At 42.3% G+C, this 15,857-nt stretch overlaps 1 protein-coding gene across 1 annotated transcript in view; it reads right to left on the reverse strand.

Annotated features, from left to right (window-relative positions):
• The window catches only part of bicc1a (BicC family RNA binding protein 1a), a 54,874-nt gene that overhangs the window by 15,796 nt on the left and 23,221 nt on the right, over window positions 1–15,857 (reverse strand). The window contains exons 3-8 of the mRNA XM_084020645.1: window positions 15,198–15,267; window positions 11,341–11,420; window positions 10,094–10,252; window positions 7,896–7,949; window positions 2,963–3,145; window positions 591–842 (exon numbers count right to left, since the gene is read on the reverse strand). Of these exons, the coding sequence (XP_083876771.1) occupies window positions 591–842; window positions 2,963–3,145; window positions 7,896–7,949; window positions 10,094–10,252; window positions 11,341–11,420; window positions 15,198–15,267 (798 nt within the window). The remainder of the gene's footprint in view (window positions 1–590; window positions 843–2,962; window positions 3,146–7,895; window positions 7,950–10,093; window positions 10,253–11,340; window positions 11,421–15,197; window positions 15,268–15,857) is intronic.

Raw genomic sequence — 15,857 nt, forward strand, 5'->3', positions numbered from 1 at the left:
CAAGACAAGAATGACCACAGAGCATTTTTAAAGTTAAATGGGAGTCCAAAAAAATGGTAATGTGCTGACCTCTGAATTACAGACCGTGCTGTAATTTAAATCCGCCAAAATCTACTGTATACGAAGGCCAAACCATTACCTTAACATCAAGGAGGGTAATCTGTATACAGCAAGGAGTCGAGCCAAGCTGACGCAAATATGCGTGTCCATCTCACATGCAGGTATGAGGCTATAAATCACACAGGCTGACCTTGAGTCGGCGGCAGAAGGTTGTATAAGCGGACGATTCAGCAGCAGGAGCAGAGCCAAGCAAATCCCTCTCAGGGCTATACAAAACCCCAAAAGGCAATCATGGTTTACTTCTAAAAGCCCATCTCAAAAACCCACGCATCATTCACACATACCATGGTGATGTTAGTGAAACAATGACATCCATTATAGCTACCGCACAGCATGTGGAATCTGTATATGTAAAGCATTTATTGCCAATGCCATCCCATAACCCCAAAAAAACAAAGCTTGGCAGTTAAAAAGTCATTCTTTATAACCAGCGGACACCAATAAACACAAAACACACAAAAAGTACACACCATGAGGTACTGCCGTGCCAGACAGACCGATTCAATGGTGCCCTGAATGTAGACTGTGGATTTCTTCTGGGGGCTGTTGGGGTCAGGGAAGTGGATCTGGGCTCCCGTTCTCTGGGTGATGTGCTTGATGTTGCTGCCGTTGCGGCCCTTCATGAAGAGGTGGTGCTGGGGTGCGATGTCCAGGTGGGTGGTGACTGAGATGGCGCTTGCCAGGCTACCAGCCAGGTGCTCCAACAGCAGAGCTGTGCCCCTCTGGGGAAACAAGGATGACCAGGTAAAGCAGGTAATGTGACAAATGATGTGAAGAACTAAAAGAAAAATACACAAATTATCTAGTTCTTTCTAGGGACTCTTTGAAACTATTACAGCAATACTTTGAGCTAAATGCCAACTTCATTAAGGGCTAGTGCTGCAACTAATGATTATTTCCATTGTCAAGTAATATGTTCATTATTTTACTAAAGGATTTACTGATTCGTCTGAACATGATGTCATCAAATTGCTTGTTTTGTTCAAAACAGATGTTTTGCATTCGTGCCTGATAAATAATTAAAACCATTAATCGATTATCAAAATTGCTTTAGATAAATCCTGCCATTTCATAAATTAATATTCTCTCTTTTAAACATCAATGTCTTCATTCATTTTGTATGAAGTGTACAGTACATCAGTGAGCGTAAATATAACAATACAAGTTTTCCAATCCAAACTCAGACACATGCATGCGTCTTCCCAAAATAAAACAAGAGAATATAATTTACCGACTCCTCACAATATATCAAACAGTACAAATGAAACCACATAAAGACGTGATGGGAAAGCTGGAAAAATATTTAATTTAGAGCACTAGCCAGATCACATAGACTAATCAGTTAACGAGGAGAGCAGTGGAGCCATGTTGCCCATTTCCCACAGACAGCAGCAGTGTTCTCTCCAATGGAAACTATTATATTTTCAACTGCATCTGCCGGCCTGTTAACAGTCTCATTCCTCGCCGGCTCTGCAAGCCATCACTTGGCCCAGTAAAGTCATTTCCAGCGTACAACGGGAATCCACTCACTGCGGCCAGCATAATACAACAATCCACAGCGGTTTTGGCAATCCTCGAGGCACTCCAAGTGTCTCACACCACCACATAACATAACACACATATTCCTCTAATCCTTCAGCCTTCATCTGGCATGCTTCCCAATCCTGACTGACCCCACAGACCTACCACATACGCAGGGGCCATGCTTCTGCATATTCATATGCCCACATTAACACCATATATACTGTATATATATTTTCACAATAGCAGACAAATCCAAATAAAAGTGCACAAGCATACATGAATAAATAAATGCAGGGATGCTTATATGCCAAATTGTCACTGGCAAACAGAACTGAGCTCCAGATTGTTACCAGAGGCGCATAAGTGGGGAAAGAAGTGACTTGGTAGGTACGGCTTGCCAGAGATGATGAAAAGACTCCTTGGCAGGCTTTCAGGAGCCAGAACTCAGATGCCAGGAAGTGCATCTGTGTGCATATATAAAATATACAGTGTGTTTAAGCCTAAACAAGTTGCAGAGAGGAAACGCCGTGAGAAACTCCCGAATCTATTTCAAGAAATAATTAACTCAGGAGAGACTTCTGGACTTGCTTGGTGTTTCCCTTCTATCGGAGAGCTTGAACCGACCGACCCATCCAGTTCAAGTGGCCAATCACCTTCGAGCACTCTCTTGCCCCTGTGTGAGTAATGAGGCACTTAAAGTGAGAAAGGTAAGGAACTCCCACAGCGTTGGTGGGCCTTGACTTTGGGCAGCTCTGGAAACCTTTTCTTGGTCTGTGGTTCACCATGTAACCGGGTGGGGAGGAATGAGGGTATCAACTCAAATATTGTTACAGTGAAATGACTGACAAGGAGTGCACAGGTCAGGGTTCGGTTAGTTATTTAAGCAGCTTTAAAAAGGACGGGGAGAGTTGAAGCTATGACCTTTATGATTCAGTCTCTTCATCATTTTGTTCGAATTTAAGGGAAAATCCAAATGAAACCAAATTTATATTATTGCCATTAATGCAACAGGAAACAGACAAAAGTTAAAAAAAAAAAGAAATGGAAATAGGAATTGCTGAAATTAACTGATGACATGATCATGTGACTGAGGTGGTCAACCAGTACTGAAGCATATATGGAATTTAATTTAGAGCTGAGACAATTAAGTCAACTGGTGGAAAATTACTTTACAAGAATTTTGATTAAATCATATAATTTCATTCACTTATCAAGCAAACCTGCCAAAAGTTCACATTCCAGCTACTAATATATGAACACTTTTCATTTCTAAATTGATCTTCTTTGGGTTTTGGGCACCGATCAGTCAACCTCTCACCTTGACAGCACTGGCGTTATTCTGTGAGCCGCGAACCACGCCGGTGGCCCTATAGAGGCGAGTCGGGGGCTTAAAGGAGACCGTGAGGCTGTAGGTCTGCGAGATGTGCTGCACGGTGGGGGAGCTGGGGTCAGACTGCATGATGGCGGGAAGCTCGAAAGACAGCACAAGAGGGAGCAGCTCCTGCAATATGGAGGGATGGAAGGAGAGGAGGATGGAAAAGAAAATTGAATGACTGAGAAAACCACCGCCATGCTGAAATACTGCAGTTAAGTTAAGTCGGATAGCTTATCATTATGCTGCCAGTGCTGCTGCCAGAAAATAGGGAAATAAAACATTTTGTGTCAGATTTCTAAACAAAATCATAAACAGGCACTGTATTTTGGCTTTTATCACATTGTGTGGTCATTTAGACAGCAGGCGACGCGTGGTGAAAGGGTGATTTCTTTAATAAGTGTAGAATTATGGGACATAACAGCAGTTCCTTTAGCAGAAGGTGGGAAAACTTCTTCTGGTCTGCAATTTTAAACATTAAGGCTACAGTGATTTTAAAATCCTGAAACACCTTTGTTGACTAATAGATTCTGTGATTTAATCGACCGATCTGTAAAACTGAGTTTCTCTACAACCACACAGAAACTTAACTTTAAAATCTTGCATTTACCAGAAATGTGCTCATACGTTTCTTAGAAATAAGTCATTCAGCACGAAAAAGCATTTAAGTAAAAAAAAAAAAGACTGATTAACTAAACAAATCCTGGTCTACTGACCAAAATGACCAATTAGCTGACCGATCGGCCAAGAGGGGGCAGCCCTAGTCTACGACCTGCTCATTCACATGCATTCATACCAAGTCATTACATCGGAACCGCAGGAGCAGCAACTGACATCAGCTCCTGTCATTTGTATCGTAGCAGTCATTCAAACAAAATAGATGCAGACAGGAAGGGCCTCGCTTCATGCACACACATACTTTTGCATGCATGAGAGAGAAATCACACAGGCACCCACCCATACACACACACAAACTGAAGGGAATGTGTCCACACACACACACACACACACACACACACACACACACACACACACACACACACACACACACACACACACACACACACACACACACACACACACACACACACACACACACACACACACACACAGAGAGAGAGAAGAGAATGAATACACATTCGCACACAGTGTTATCCAAACACTGACTCTTGGGCAGAGCGCCACTATGGTTTTGGCTGCCAGTGAAGGGCAAGCAGCATGAATTGCTCTGACCAAAGAAATGCATCCCTGATCAGTCCCATATGCGCTTGGCCTTACATTTATATCACATTTCAGCACTAGCTCTCGGAGGGTTTGAGAAATGTAGGTCAGTGCTGAGGGAAACGCAAGAGAGGACAAGCAGAGCAGCAGGAGTCAGGCACTGAATGAAGAATAGACTGATTTTATGGTGGAGCTGACCTCAGCTTTATACATATATATAAATATATATTTAAAAAAAGTTTACCTGGCAAGTATGAGTTTCACATGTATTCAATCTGAGAGTGCTGTTAAAAAGCTGCAGTTCTCCTGACTTACGGGTGAGAGATGAAGAAAAATGAAAATATCTTCGAGCTAAAGCAACTGGCCAGACCTTTCATCACCTGCCTGTCAGCTCCACCTCTGAAATCTCCAAGAGATCCCCTGAGGATCCATCACCTCAACAACCGACTTGTTTCAGACTCAACACACCTCCACACAAAAGAGCCTCATACAGTAGGCCGTGCGTGTCCACTGTAGTATGTGAAAGGGACATTATGTTCATTGCTAATGCACCTCGGGTAGAGGAAACAAGCTCAGGTACTTAGAGGAGGATGTGGTCTAAAGGCCATCCCCAACCAAACACACAGCAAACTGTTATGCACTGGTGACTTCAATAGTAGGGTCTATTAAATTGATCTCGTTTAAAAAAGATCAAAAAGGAATAGTTATATAGATATAGATATTTTGCCAAGGTTTTTAAATTTCTTCGTGGATGTTTAATGAGAAGGTTGTATTTTTCCATTCAATATGAAACTGGAGCTGGGAGACAATTAGCTTAAAAAAGGTATAATACGCAACAATTTCTTTAAAAAAGAAAATCCCTGTTTCTACAGAGACTCTGCCACATCTATTTTCCTGCATGACTCTTAGGTGTTAGCAAAGAGAACGTGGACCCCGCGTGAGGGTGTAACCCCCAGCCAATTAGCAGGTTGTGCAGCCCGGGTTTTGCCCCGCCCCTCAGCGTACCACAGGCCACAGACCTCAGACCTGATACAGGAACAGAGACAGCAGACAGGCCACAGCAGGATGAAGCATGCGCTCGCCTGCAGCCATTAAAAATCCATACAGCACCTTCCTGCAGGTCTGTGAGGAGGGGTGGATGTGTTAATTTGTGCTTGATAAAGTAAAACCCATGAAACAATCGGAAAATAACATTATATTCTCCCGATTCATGGTTCTGTTCTCACCAACGCCGGCCCCGCTCTCCATTCACTCTCTAGCACACCGCTGCACACAGATGAGTGGTATCAATCTTCTCATCTAACCCTCCCAAAACTATTCATTTAAAAGCAAACCTGGTGCAAGTTAGACACCAACCATCTCTGGACAAGCTAGTATGTAGTTGTTGACACATTACTGTGTGTTTAAAGTGGACAAAGTGCAACCAAAGAGATGAAAGGAACATCTCTCCTTGGTGCTACTTTCCCTTGCTGCTTTTGAGGAAATTGCCTCCAGGGTTAAGTGGTGTAGCTCATACATAATTAAAGCTACGTGTGGAAGGGCTGTCTAAGGGTGAGTATTGAGTGTTTTATGGAACAGCATGGAAGGTATTCGGGTATCATGGGATGAGGTGAATATCAGAAGAAGTCAAGCTAACACAGAGGGAAACCTGTCTTTTGATCCACCCTCGTCATCCGCTGACTGTGTGTCTTTTGGAGGCCAGAACAATCTTTGTGGTTTTCTAAAGCTTATATTTTAAACCTCTTTGTACAACACTGCGACGGTTAGACTTGATTATCCTTTTCTTTCACCCGTGGCAGAAAAAAAAAAGCAAAAAAAAAATAACTAGACGATCTGGGTTGTGGTTTGCTGCTTATAAAAACAACCACTGAGCACGGAGAGGTATGGGTATGCGTGCATGCAGACATTTGCCAATACTCTCTCTCTCTCTCTCTCTCTCTCTCTCTAACCAGCATGACCTTCTCCTTTCTCTCTCTCCATCACACACACTTCACTTGTTAGTTTTGGTCAACCCGTAGTGGAGGAACGTGTTCACTGTAGACGACTGCTGCGGTGTTGAAATACAGCGAAAGTTCAAGGATGTAGCACTTCACAAGAGCACAGAGGTTCTCTCCGCCCACAGAGCTGAAGCCGGAGGCCGGCCTTCCAGTCAGACTGAAACTGAAGATGGAGAAGAGGCTAGAAAATGGTCTGGAGACGGGCCTGCCAAAAGGGCTGAGGCTCAAGCTTGTATTGTACAATTTTGGATGGAAGTGGTCTGGAAATAGGTTCGGGGTGGTGCTTGCTTCTGAAGTGTTGTTGATGCAGGAAGTAACAGTTTTGAGTGATGCACTTGGGAGCAAACGAGTAAACTACAACAGGAAGTCAGACTAACACACAAGCTTTGATGGAGACGGCGGGTATGAGCCTGGCGGTGGCTGCGTTTCTCACAGTATTCTGCTCACTTTCTGCCGTTTCTGCTCCGCAAGGGCAACGTCACTACATTGTGTGCTTGGAAAAGACAACTGTGATTGGAAAAAAACCAAGCAAGGGTGCTTTCCCCCCCTATACCAGAATGACCATGTGCGGAGCCAGACCTTTCTTTAGCGCTGACGCAGCACTGTGGATATAGGTCTGGTTGTGACACTAGAGGGGGTTAGTCAGGCCAACTAATGAGTGAGTACGGATGGAGCGGTTCAGTATAAGAGCACTCTGAAGCTGTAATCAAGAATGAGCCAGGCGAGTGTGGCCATGCAGGAGGGACAGTGTGGGAAGACTTCAGAATATAGACTGCAGGAGCTAGCGTGGCTAGCAGGCTAACAGCTGCAGTTTACACATTGATTACAGGAGTTTCATCAAATGCATTCCCACTGGTTATAGAATATGTTGTATAAAAAGGCGTCACTCATATGAACAGAGTGTGTGGATGAAGCAATAAGTTCGATTTTAATGATTTGAATAAAATAATTGCTGTCTGTGGTTCTATATAGGCTGTGGCAATCATTTTGAAAAATAATAGCTTGCAGCAACATATTGAAAAAAAAAACCTATGCACTAGTTCATTTTTTGAACTGTGAACTTAGTTCAAAATTTTGAATCATGAACTGAAAATGAATTAGTTCATTTTAAAATTTGTGAAATGAACTTTGTACTAGTTCATGTAGAAAGTGAACTTTCCCAACACTGCTGACTGGTAACGTTGAACCAGCAAAAATACAGCTAAACACAGAACATCTGGCTGGGATCCCGAATGGCTTAATAATAACCATAACTACAGCCTTTGGTTGTACCACACTCCCCATGGTAAGTTTACAAATTGCTGTTTAGCTTATATCTTTGTTCTGATTGAGGAGCTTCTCTCTCTCTCCCTCTGTTTTTTTTGGTAAGCAATAATGATGAAAATAACACAGACAATAGGCTAGTTTTCCCAGGCATTGTCAAATGTATGTAACTCTGTTATAATAAAATGAATAGAAAAATGGTGGGTACCACTGGCCCTGAAAATAATTCTAGGGGAAACACTGGATACGATGTTTTGATGAACTGATTGACTGCAACTGTCAGAAATCCAAGCCGACCACAGCCGCTGTGCTGTGTGAAGGTGAAAAGGGAATGAGTGTTTTTAACACTCAAAAATCTGGGAGGAATATCCCTTTAAGACAAATGGGTTTCAACTTACCCTTATTTTGACTCGAGCTGCCTCCACCCCTCCTGGTTGCCCGGCGATGGACACCTGTTCACAATAAAAAGATAACGTATGTTAATCAGTTAATCAGTTCAAACCCAATCCAAAACAAACAATGGCTCAGAGGATCGCACACAGTTGCACTTCATTTCAATGTGGAGAGGAAATCCAGAACAAACATATTGAAAACAGCAAAAGTTTAAAGGCTTCCTCAAAACTGAAACCAAATCCCTTTTTGTGACATATTTCCAGTTGATGTTTTATATTCTTGAACCGCATCATTACAGTTACCACAAATCTTACATTATGATTAAAAACGGCCTCCACAATTGAAGGCTTTTTAAATGTATTTTATTATTATTTTTTAAAAACAACCACCACAATGAGAGGCCAGATTAAACGAGCAGCACGTGGGATTTATTGGTGCTGCGGTTTCTGATTGCAACCTCTGACCTTTTCAAGCGTGTCAGAGAATCTACAGTGGCCTTCAGGTAATGTGAAAAATATGAATGGCAGTTTTCTTTGTCAGTTCTGGGTTTTGGTAGAAACATGGCCGTGTAACATGGGGGACTCCACTTCATATGTGGATATAAAAATTCTATGTTAATGAAAATACAACTATTCTTAATTTCAGGCCATTAAACACCAATGAAAACATAGTTAGGAATACTATTTTCCATTTTGCTAATAAATCCCCCTAAACCCTACATGCTGTTCCTTTTATTGGGGGCATTTTAAAAAGTGATAAACAGTGTTGGGCAGTTTAGCATTATATTAGCATTGTGTTTTTGTGCAAGGTAAACTTAAGTTGCGATGACCTGAATTAGTGCCCAGAACGCATGCACCCTCAATCGAAATTTAAACAATTAATACCAAGGCTGCACGGACTGTGTGGGTGTCTCCATATGCACCCTCTAATTGAATACATGCATGTGCAACATCGCAATGTGCAAATTATTATATCATATTATTAAATACTCTTTCAGCCAGTCACATAACTGGTCTAAAACAAAAAGTCTGCATAGTAATATAACAAGTAATTTGACTAATTACTTAGTAATAACATACGTAAGACTTTTTAAAGAAGGAAAAAGTATCTTGTTACTGAGTAACTTCCTGAATAACAATCTCCTTTCTTATTCTTTTCCCTCTTTCATAGCCAACTGCTCACCATTTTGGAGCAAAGAAAAAGTTGTTTCTGGGAGCTGTTATTTAAAAAAAAAGAAATGAAACATAAAGCCGGTCAGTCTGGGTCATCTCTGGACTTCCACACGAACAAAGCACAGACATACTATTACATATGCACACACAGAAGGGTAGTGCTGTGAGCAGCAATTATATCTTCTCAAGAGGAAACCCATTGTGGAGCCTCATGTTAGCAAACATCTCCCCTGCTCGAGCAGGCTTGAGTAAGATCCTAAATAGCCACTTCCGTCATTTTCACCCTTATATACATTTGCTTATCAACACCACTGCACATCAAAATGCTCTGTTTCTCAAAGGCCTTGCTGCAGTCAGTAAGCCTTAGAAACCAGAAAAACAGCTTAAGGGCTCTTGGGCCTAAAAAGGAGTTGCGCACGACTCATCAGCCTGTACTTGCATCATCAGAGTAAGACTGGAGGGGATTGAACGGCCTATAAGTTACAGAGTACTGGTACGTTTAATGGTCTACACACTAAAGACAGACCTTAGTCTGTGAAATCCTTGGAGATAAGGTTGAAATCAGTGAAGTAGCCCCTTGAAAATAAATGAACTTGTCAGGTGCTCCATTTACTGGCAGTGCGCTCTGCTGAACTCCGCATACTACACTTTAATGGTAATTACAACAGGATCCTGCTGCACTTCTATAGGGGGTCCAACCAAAACACACCTGCTTCCTCTGGGTTGGCCAATCAAAACAGCAGAACTAAACCAACTCTCTGCAACCTGTCCAGTCCAAGAACCTGTGACAGTTAATGAACGGGCTGGACGGCTGCATTTACAGATCAAAACTATTGAAGAAAATGTATCATGGAGGGGTGACAATACCAAACACTCTAGGTAGCAGAGTGAAATATACTTACTCAAATCTTAAATGGTGCAATGCTGCTGTTCAAGAGATCGGTTTGATCGACCGGCAGTAAACAGCCCTTCATCTCTCTTACGCCTCAGTGAGACTGCACAGCATAAATCTATGTAGCAGCCCAACAAACCTGGTTGCTTTTCTCCGCCTGGTTGTTCCTGTTGGAGTCTGGGAAATGGATGTGGCAACCCGTCTCCTCCATCACCCTCTTGATGTTGTTGCCACCTTTGCCAATAACGTGGGAGTGCTCTGTGTGGGAGACGTCCATCTTCAGGGTTACCCTGTTACTCTAATGAGCAGGGGGAAAAGGATTTGAAATGATGATTGATTTTTCTTTTTGCAATAGCTCAGTGATAGGTGCACGCTGGCAAGAGGAAGGTATATGCAATTATACGTGTATTTGAAAACAATCCATGATATTGAGCATTCAGCAGCTGCACTGCTCACATATTGGAAATCACAGCTTATTTAAAGGTGATGATAAAGCTGGCGATGCAAAGCAAAGGGATCACACTTCTACTCTGAAATGGAAGATGACAAAATGATGCAATAGGGAGCTGCCTGATTTTACCAAAATAATAAGGTGAGTAAAAAAAAGAGGGACAGGATTACAGAATGTCCGACCAAATATTAAACTTCATAAAGTAAATGTCATTCTCTGCATTCATTGGCAGTTGGCAGTCAATAGTATCTCTGAGGTCTGAGAGTGCATCATCATCCAATTAAATGTATTTGTGTTCGTGGTGATGACATTTTCAAGTGTAAACACAATCAACCAGGATGAAGAAGACAAACTGCATCCCCATTTACCTCCGATTATAAATACTCAAAAAGCCAGTGCAGCATTCATCGCCTGTACTCCATTTTAACAGATACAAGAAACCTAGAATTTAAACACTTACATATGCTGCAGTCATTTTGATGACCAATAAAACATGCAGCACATTAACAGAAATGTTGCAGAATTGTAAAATCAAGTAACTGTGTCTACCAGACTCAAAATGGCCTTTTCGTGAGAAAGCCATATGAGATGCTGTGAGCCAATCATGTGTTGCTCTTTTGTGTGTGGCTGTTCAAAGTGCATGGGTAATTGCCTGCCCCCAGGGGGTGCTACAGTTCAGGCACCCAGGTACATTATTTCTTGTGTTGCCATGGCAATGAAAGCCTGCACGCGCACACACACAAGGTTCAGCATGCGAGTATCCGACAAGATTAGTGCCAAGTTTGTACGACACTGCTGTGAGCAATCTGTCACTTGGATCAGCAGGAGAGCCGAAGTGAAACACAGTCGGTCCAACCGAACGCCAGGAAAGGGCGAGAAAATTACACACATCCACATTAAGTCCATTTTCACTGCGATAAAGATGTTTACTGTACCTTTGTGTCAAGGACTGACATTATTCTGTCTTTGGCTTCTCTCACGTTCTCCCTCTTCCCGCACACCTTGATGTGTGGATCTGCAGGGAATAATGGGTGGGGGGGGGGGGGGGGGGAGAGAAAGGGAGACGTTATAAGTGAGAGCATGGTTTCATGTGTGTGTATATCCACTGAGTGTCAGCGCTGATAAAAGGAAAGCGATACACTGTGAGAGACTGGGACACGAGTTTAATCCATTTATCCAAACATGACACAGCAGTCTGCATGTGTCAACAAATTAAGAGCTCGTAAGAGAAAAGCTCTGCAACACTAATTGCTGCTTTGATATCTGCCGAGTCTCATTTAAGTCAGCAAGCAACCACACTGTGCGGTGTGGGGAATTATGTTCAGGCCATCCATCAGTCAGTAGAGCAGACAGGGGGCACTATTAGTTGGAGAGAAGTGTTCTTATCGCCTCATTTTACTGAACCTCACACTGTAACTGCAAAAATAGACAATTTTTTTTTTTTTTTTTTTGCCACAACCAGAACCAAGCACTCAAGACATGACTGGATACAACCCTGCAAATGGAAAGGGCCACATCCTAAAGTTTCTTCTGTAAATACACTCAGTGGGCACACATCAAGTAAAAAGGTCCTAATAGCTTTAGTAAACTGTGCTTCCAGAGCCTCGAAATACTTCAGTTAAAATAACCAAACAGTGCAGACCGTTTCAGAGCTAATGCTCGAGTCCAGCAGCAATGGGGAAGCCTACATCTGGCTTTGCCGCATGACGGAGCCCTGGAGAATGTAAATGTGCAAACGCACGAACACGCGCAAAAAAAAAAAAAACCTCAAATGTGCACACGCATGTACTACACACTCACAGCCCATCGCCCCTGTGTTAACTGTACTGAGCAGCAGGAAGTCGGCTAAGCCCCCTTCCAGGAATACCCCTCCCCATACACACACTCACAGCATCAACAGTATAGCCTGAATCAGATTTAGTGTTACAAAGTCGTCGGGATCTCAGAAGAACCTCCACAGCTGCGTATTTGTTCTGTCAGGGAGCTTGGGAGCGAAATCCTAAACAGTGCAGAAACGAGAACACCTCGAAAAAAAAAAAAATAATAATGGTCAGATGGCAAGGGAAGTTCCCAATTTAAAGAATGTTTTTTGATGATGACTAACTCACAAAAGCCAAACCAAAACGATCTCAATGGAGCTGCAAAATACATGAGAGGGCAGCAGAACAGGGGTTGGCTGGAATGAAGTCCGGTTTTATGGAGCTATCCAAAGGAGGTTCCACTCTCCGTTTAATATGCACAGGGAACTGTGGGGACCGTAGAGCGCCAGCAAGCACTGGTCTTATTAAAGAGTCACGAGGGTCAGGCAACCTCAGCACACCACTACGAGAGACGCTGATCATTAGAACAGCACTTAAAAGGTTTGAGGTGAAGGAACTACACAAAAACTAAGCTGCAATCTGAGACGGGGCAACAAAAGCAAAGGACACAAAGCGAAAAAGAGCAGAAAAGAGCAGATAGAGACCTATAACAGTCACAGTTCTGGTTCCAAAAAAAAAAAAATTCCCATCATACAGCTGTGACTGTGAACAATAGAAATCCCTCCGCTTCCTCCTGTGACACCCTCTGTGACCATTAGAGGGAGTATGACTCTTCCAGTGACTAACCTGCATTGCACATCTGGCAAACATTAGCCGGGTTTAAATGAGCGCTGCAGTCGTGATGTAGAACACCCCCACATTTTTGAAATGGAGTGTGTGCTGCATGCTCTTTTTTTTATGATTGATTGTGGAATAAAATATGAACACCTTAAGTCTTAATTTGGCACAGGCAATGGCTGGAAAAGCAAACAAAAACAAAAGCAGACTTGCAGCTGCAAAAAAACAAAAAAAAAGTGAATGTTTTCAGTCGCAAAGATTTTTGCAGTGTTCCACTTGACAGAGAAGAAACCTTTTGACCCAGAGCTCTGTACTGGCAAAGCTTAAGCATTTTTCCAGCTGAGGACCACGGTCAAAAATACCACACAAATGAAGGGAATTAAGTCCTTGGCTTTGCGCTTCTCATTCAAAACATCTGCGGAAATGTGGAAACAGACAATTGGCAAGTAGAAATGGTATTGGGGTATTTATCACAAAAATGTTAATTGGAGTTTTTGACATAAGAAACATAAAAATCCATCTCACATAAACCGATCCTTCGGTCACACAGTGCTGAAGTGGCAGCCCTGTCTCGTGTGCGAGTGATACGGCTCCTTACTTTAATAAATCACCGACAGTGTGCTGATGACGGTCCGCCCCAGGGGCTAACAACTGGCCTTATCACACTTGTGCAGGTAGGAGGGACAGCTAAGCCGCAGGTGATAAATTAAACAGACGAGGTGGCATTTTGATGGAGTGCGGCCCGGTATGGGGAGAGGTTATAAACATACAAATGTCCCTCACATCTGCCGCTATCCTGCCGAGTGTAAAGGATTCCAGACTACACAGGAAAGACGACACTGACGCAAAACTCCAGGAAGACGAAGCTAAACTGACACCCTTAAAGGAGTATGCTTTTTAGATTAGGATGACTCAAAACCACCACGTCATCAGCTATTTTAAGGGCCGAGCAAAACAACCCACGTTGGTCATGAAAGGGATGAAAGGAATGCAGATTGCATTGTCTCCTGTCATTTTTCCTGGTGGCTTCTGGGAGATTTTAACAGTAGAATTTAAGAACAAAAGAAGAAGTAGAATATTCTCTTTCCAGGTCAGTCAAACACAAAGTCAGTTCAACATGTCTTCCCACAATGAGATAACTGTAAGTGATTAGCCAACATTCTTCTCCTCTGCTCCTCTCGGTTTACGCAACACAGAGAAGAAGAAGAAATGGTGACAGGCTACGAGTCATGGGTCAGAATTTTAAGTATTTGTATACGGAGCATCATACCAGGTGGTGTTGGTTTTGTGAATGAATTCATACTCAGGGTGAATTGATGGTCGTGTGTGAATGGGTTGCCAGGGCTTACAGTTGACTGAGTATCCAGGGGGGGAAGGGTATATGTGAAAGATTCTGTTGTAAACCTGTCAACTATTTTCTGTACAATTTTCTGAGTGAGGAAGTTACATAATGTCATTGGATTCCACATCTGGCTTGAAGACACACTGGAAATTCTCCAGAGGACAACAAAGTGGGCACAGCTACACCTCCTCAGAAACCCGCCCTCACCCCCTCCCGGAAGAGCTTTAAATAACCGTGATCATGTTTTATTGGTAACAGAGTGCGAGAACAAAGCAGCCAATAAACGAGGGAGCTCGGGAACAAGCGACTCCCACCACAGCAAAATCACAAATGCAGATGAGGGCGGATGAAGTTTCATCTTTTCAAACTTCATGATTAACCTTTTTAATAACGAATGCTAGTTCAACCTTAAAATTCTTCCCTCTTGTCCGTCTGAGTCCAATGACTTTCCTGAGAACATGTTTCTGGTTAAAACAACATCGACTCATAATCATTAACTTATGTAAGGTGGAAAACTAACAAACTATGTTGTTACCTAACATTTACACATTAGGTGTAGTTAAACTTATACAGCATAGATGACAATTACTTGCGAGCATTGCATTTTTGTTACATAGAGTCAAAGACATTGGAAGTAATTTGTTTGTGAAAAGTCATGAAAAGCTTATGGATGCATTTGATGCGTGGTTAGTTGACTCCTTATTTAAGATCAGATTATTACATTATGAAGGTCCATCAATCACTAAATGTAAATCACACAAGGCAAAAGCAGTCAGAAGCAGTAAATGGATCTAATATATAATAATTATTTTAATATGGGATTACAAAGAAAAAAAAAGAAGGAAATATTCACCCTTTTTGGACTTTGCTCCAATTTTCAGTTTGGATGGCCAGGCGATCTGTGTTTGAGTCTCATCCATGATCTGGAATAAAAAGGGAAGGAGGGCTGAGATTAGCTTAGCACAGACACCGGTGTGGGAAGAAACAAACACAAAATACAAGTAGAGAAGAAGTAGAGAGAAGAATACGTTATCAGCCTAAACATATGTGTTTATCAATACCAGTGACCTAGTATCCATTGGGCTCTAGTCAGTATTATAAAGGACCTTTGTAGATTTCTTTTTAGTGCTTTAATGTGGGTTTGGCTTAGCTTGAAGTGTGGACATCTCCTCACTGCTTCTTCTCTACTAGCAAACACTCACTCTCTGGACTTCAGACAACATGAAACAAGTGTTAGCATCCGGCAGTTACAAAAAAAAAAAATGTGCATATTGAAGAAAAAAACCCCCTAAGAATTCAAAGGAGCTGTGGATTCAGTTTAAACATGTGTGATAATATAAGCTTACGTTTCCAAGCATTGCTTTGTTTCTGCTCAACACCCAAATCTCCCGCCCTCACACCAGCCAAAATATGAAACAAAAAAAACTAAACACGGAGTGCACTTGGCTCTGGCACATGCGAAAAATGCCAACAACAATCTGCGTGAGAGCCCTATGACAAGTCTAGTCGTCAT

Source organism: Eutrigla gurnardus, assembly GCF_963514095.1.
Source record: "Eutrigla gurnardus genome assembly, chromosome: 11".
In the NCBI taxonomy this organism is placed as follows: domain Eukaryota; kingdom Metazoa; phylum Chordata; class Actinopteri; order Perciformes; family Triglidae; genus Eutrigla; species Eutrigla gurnardus.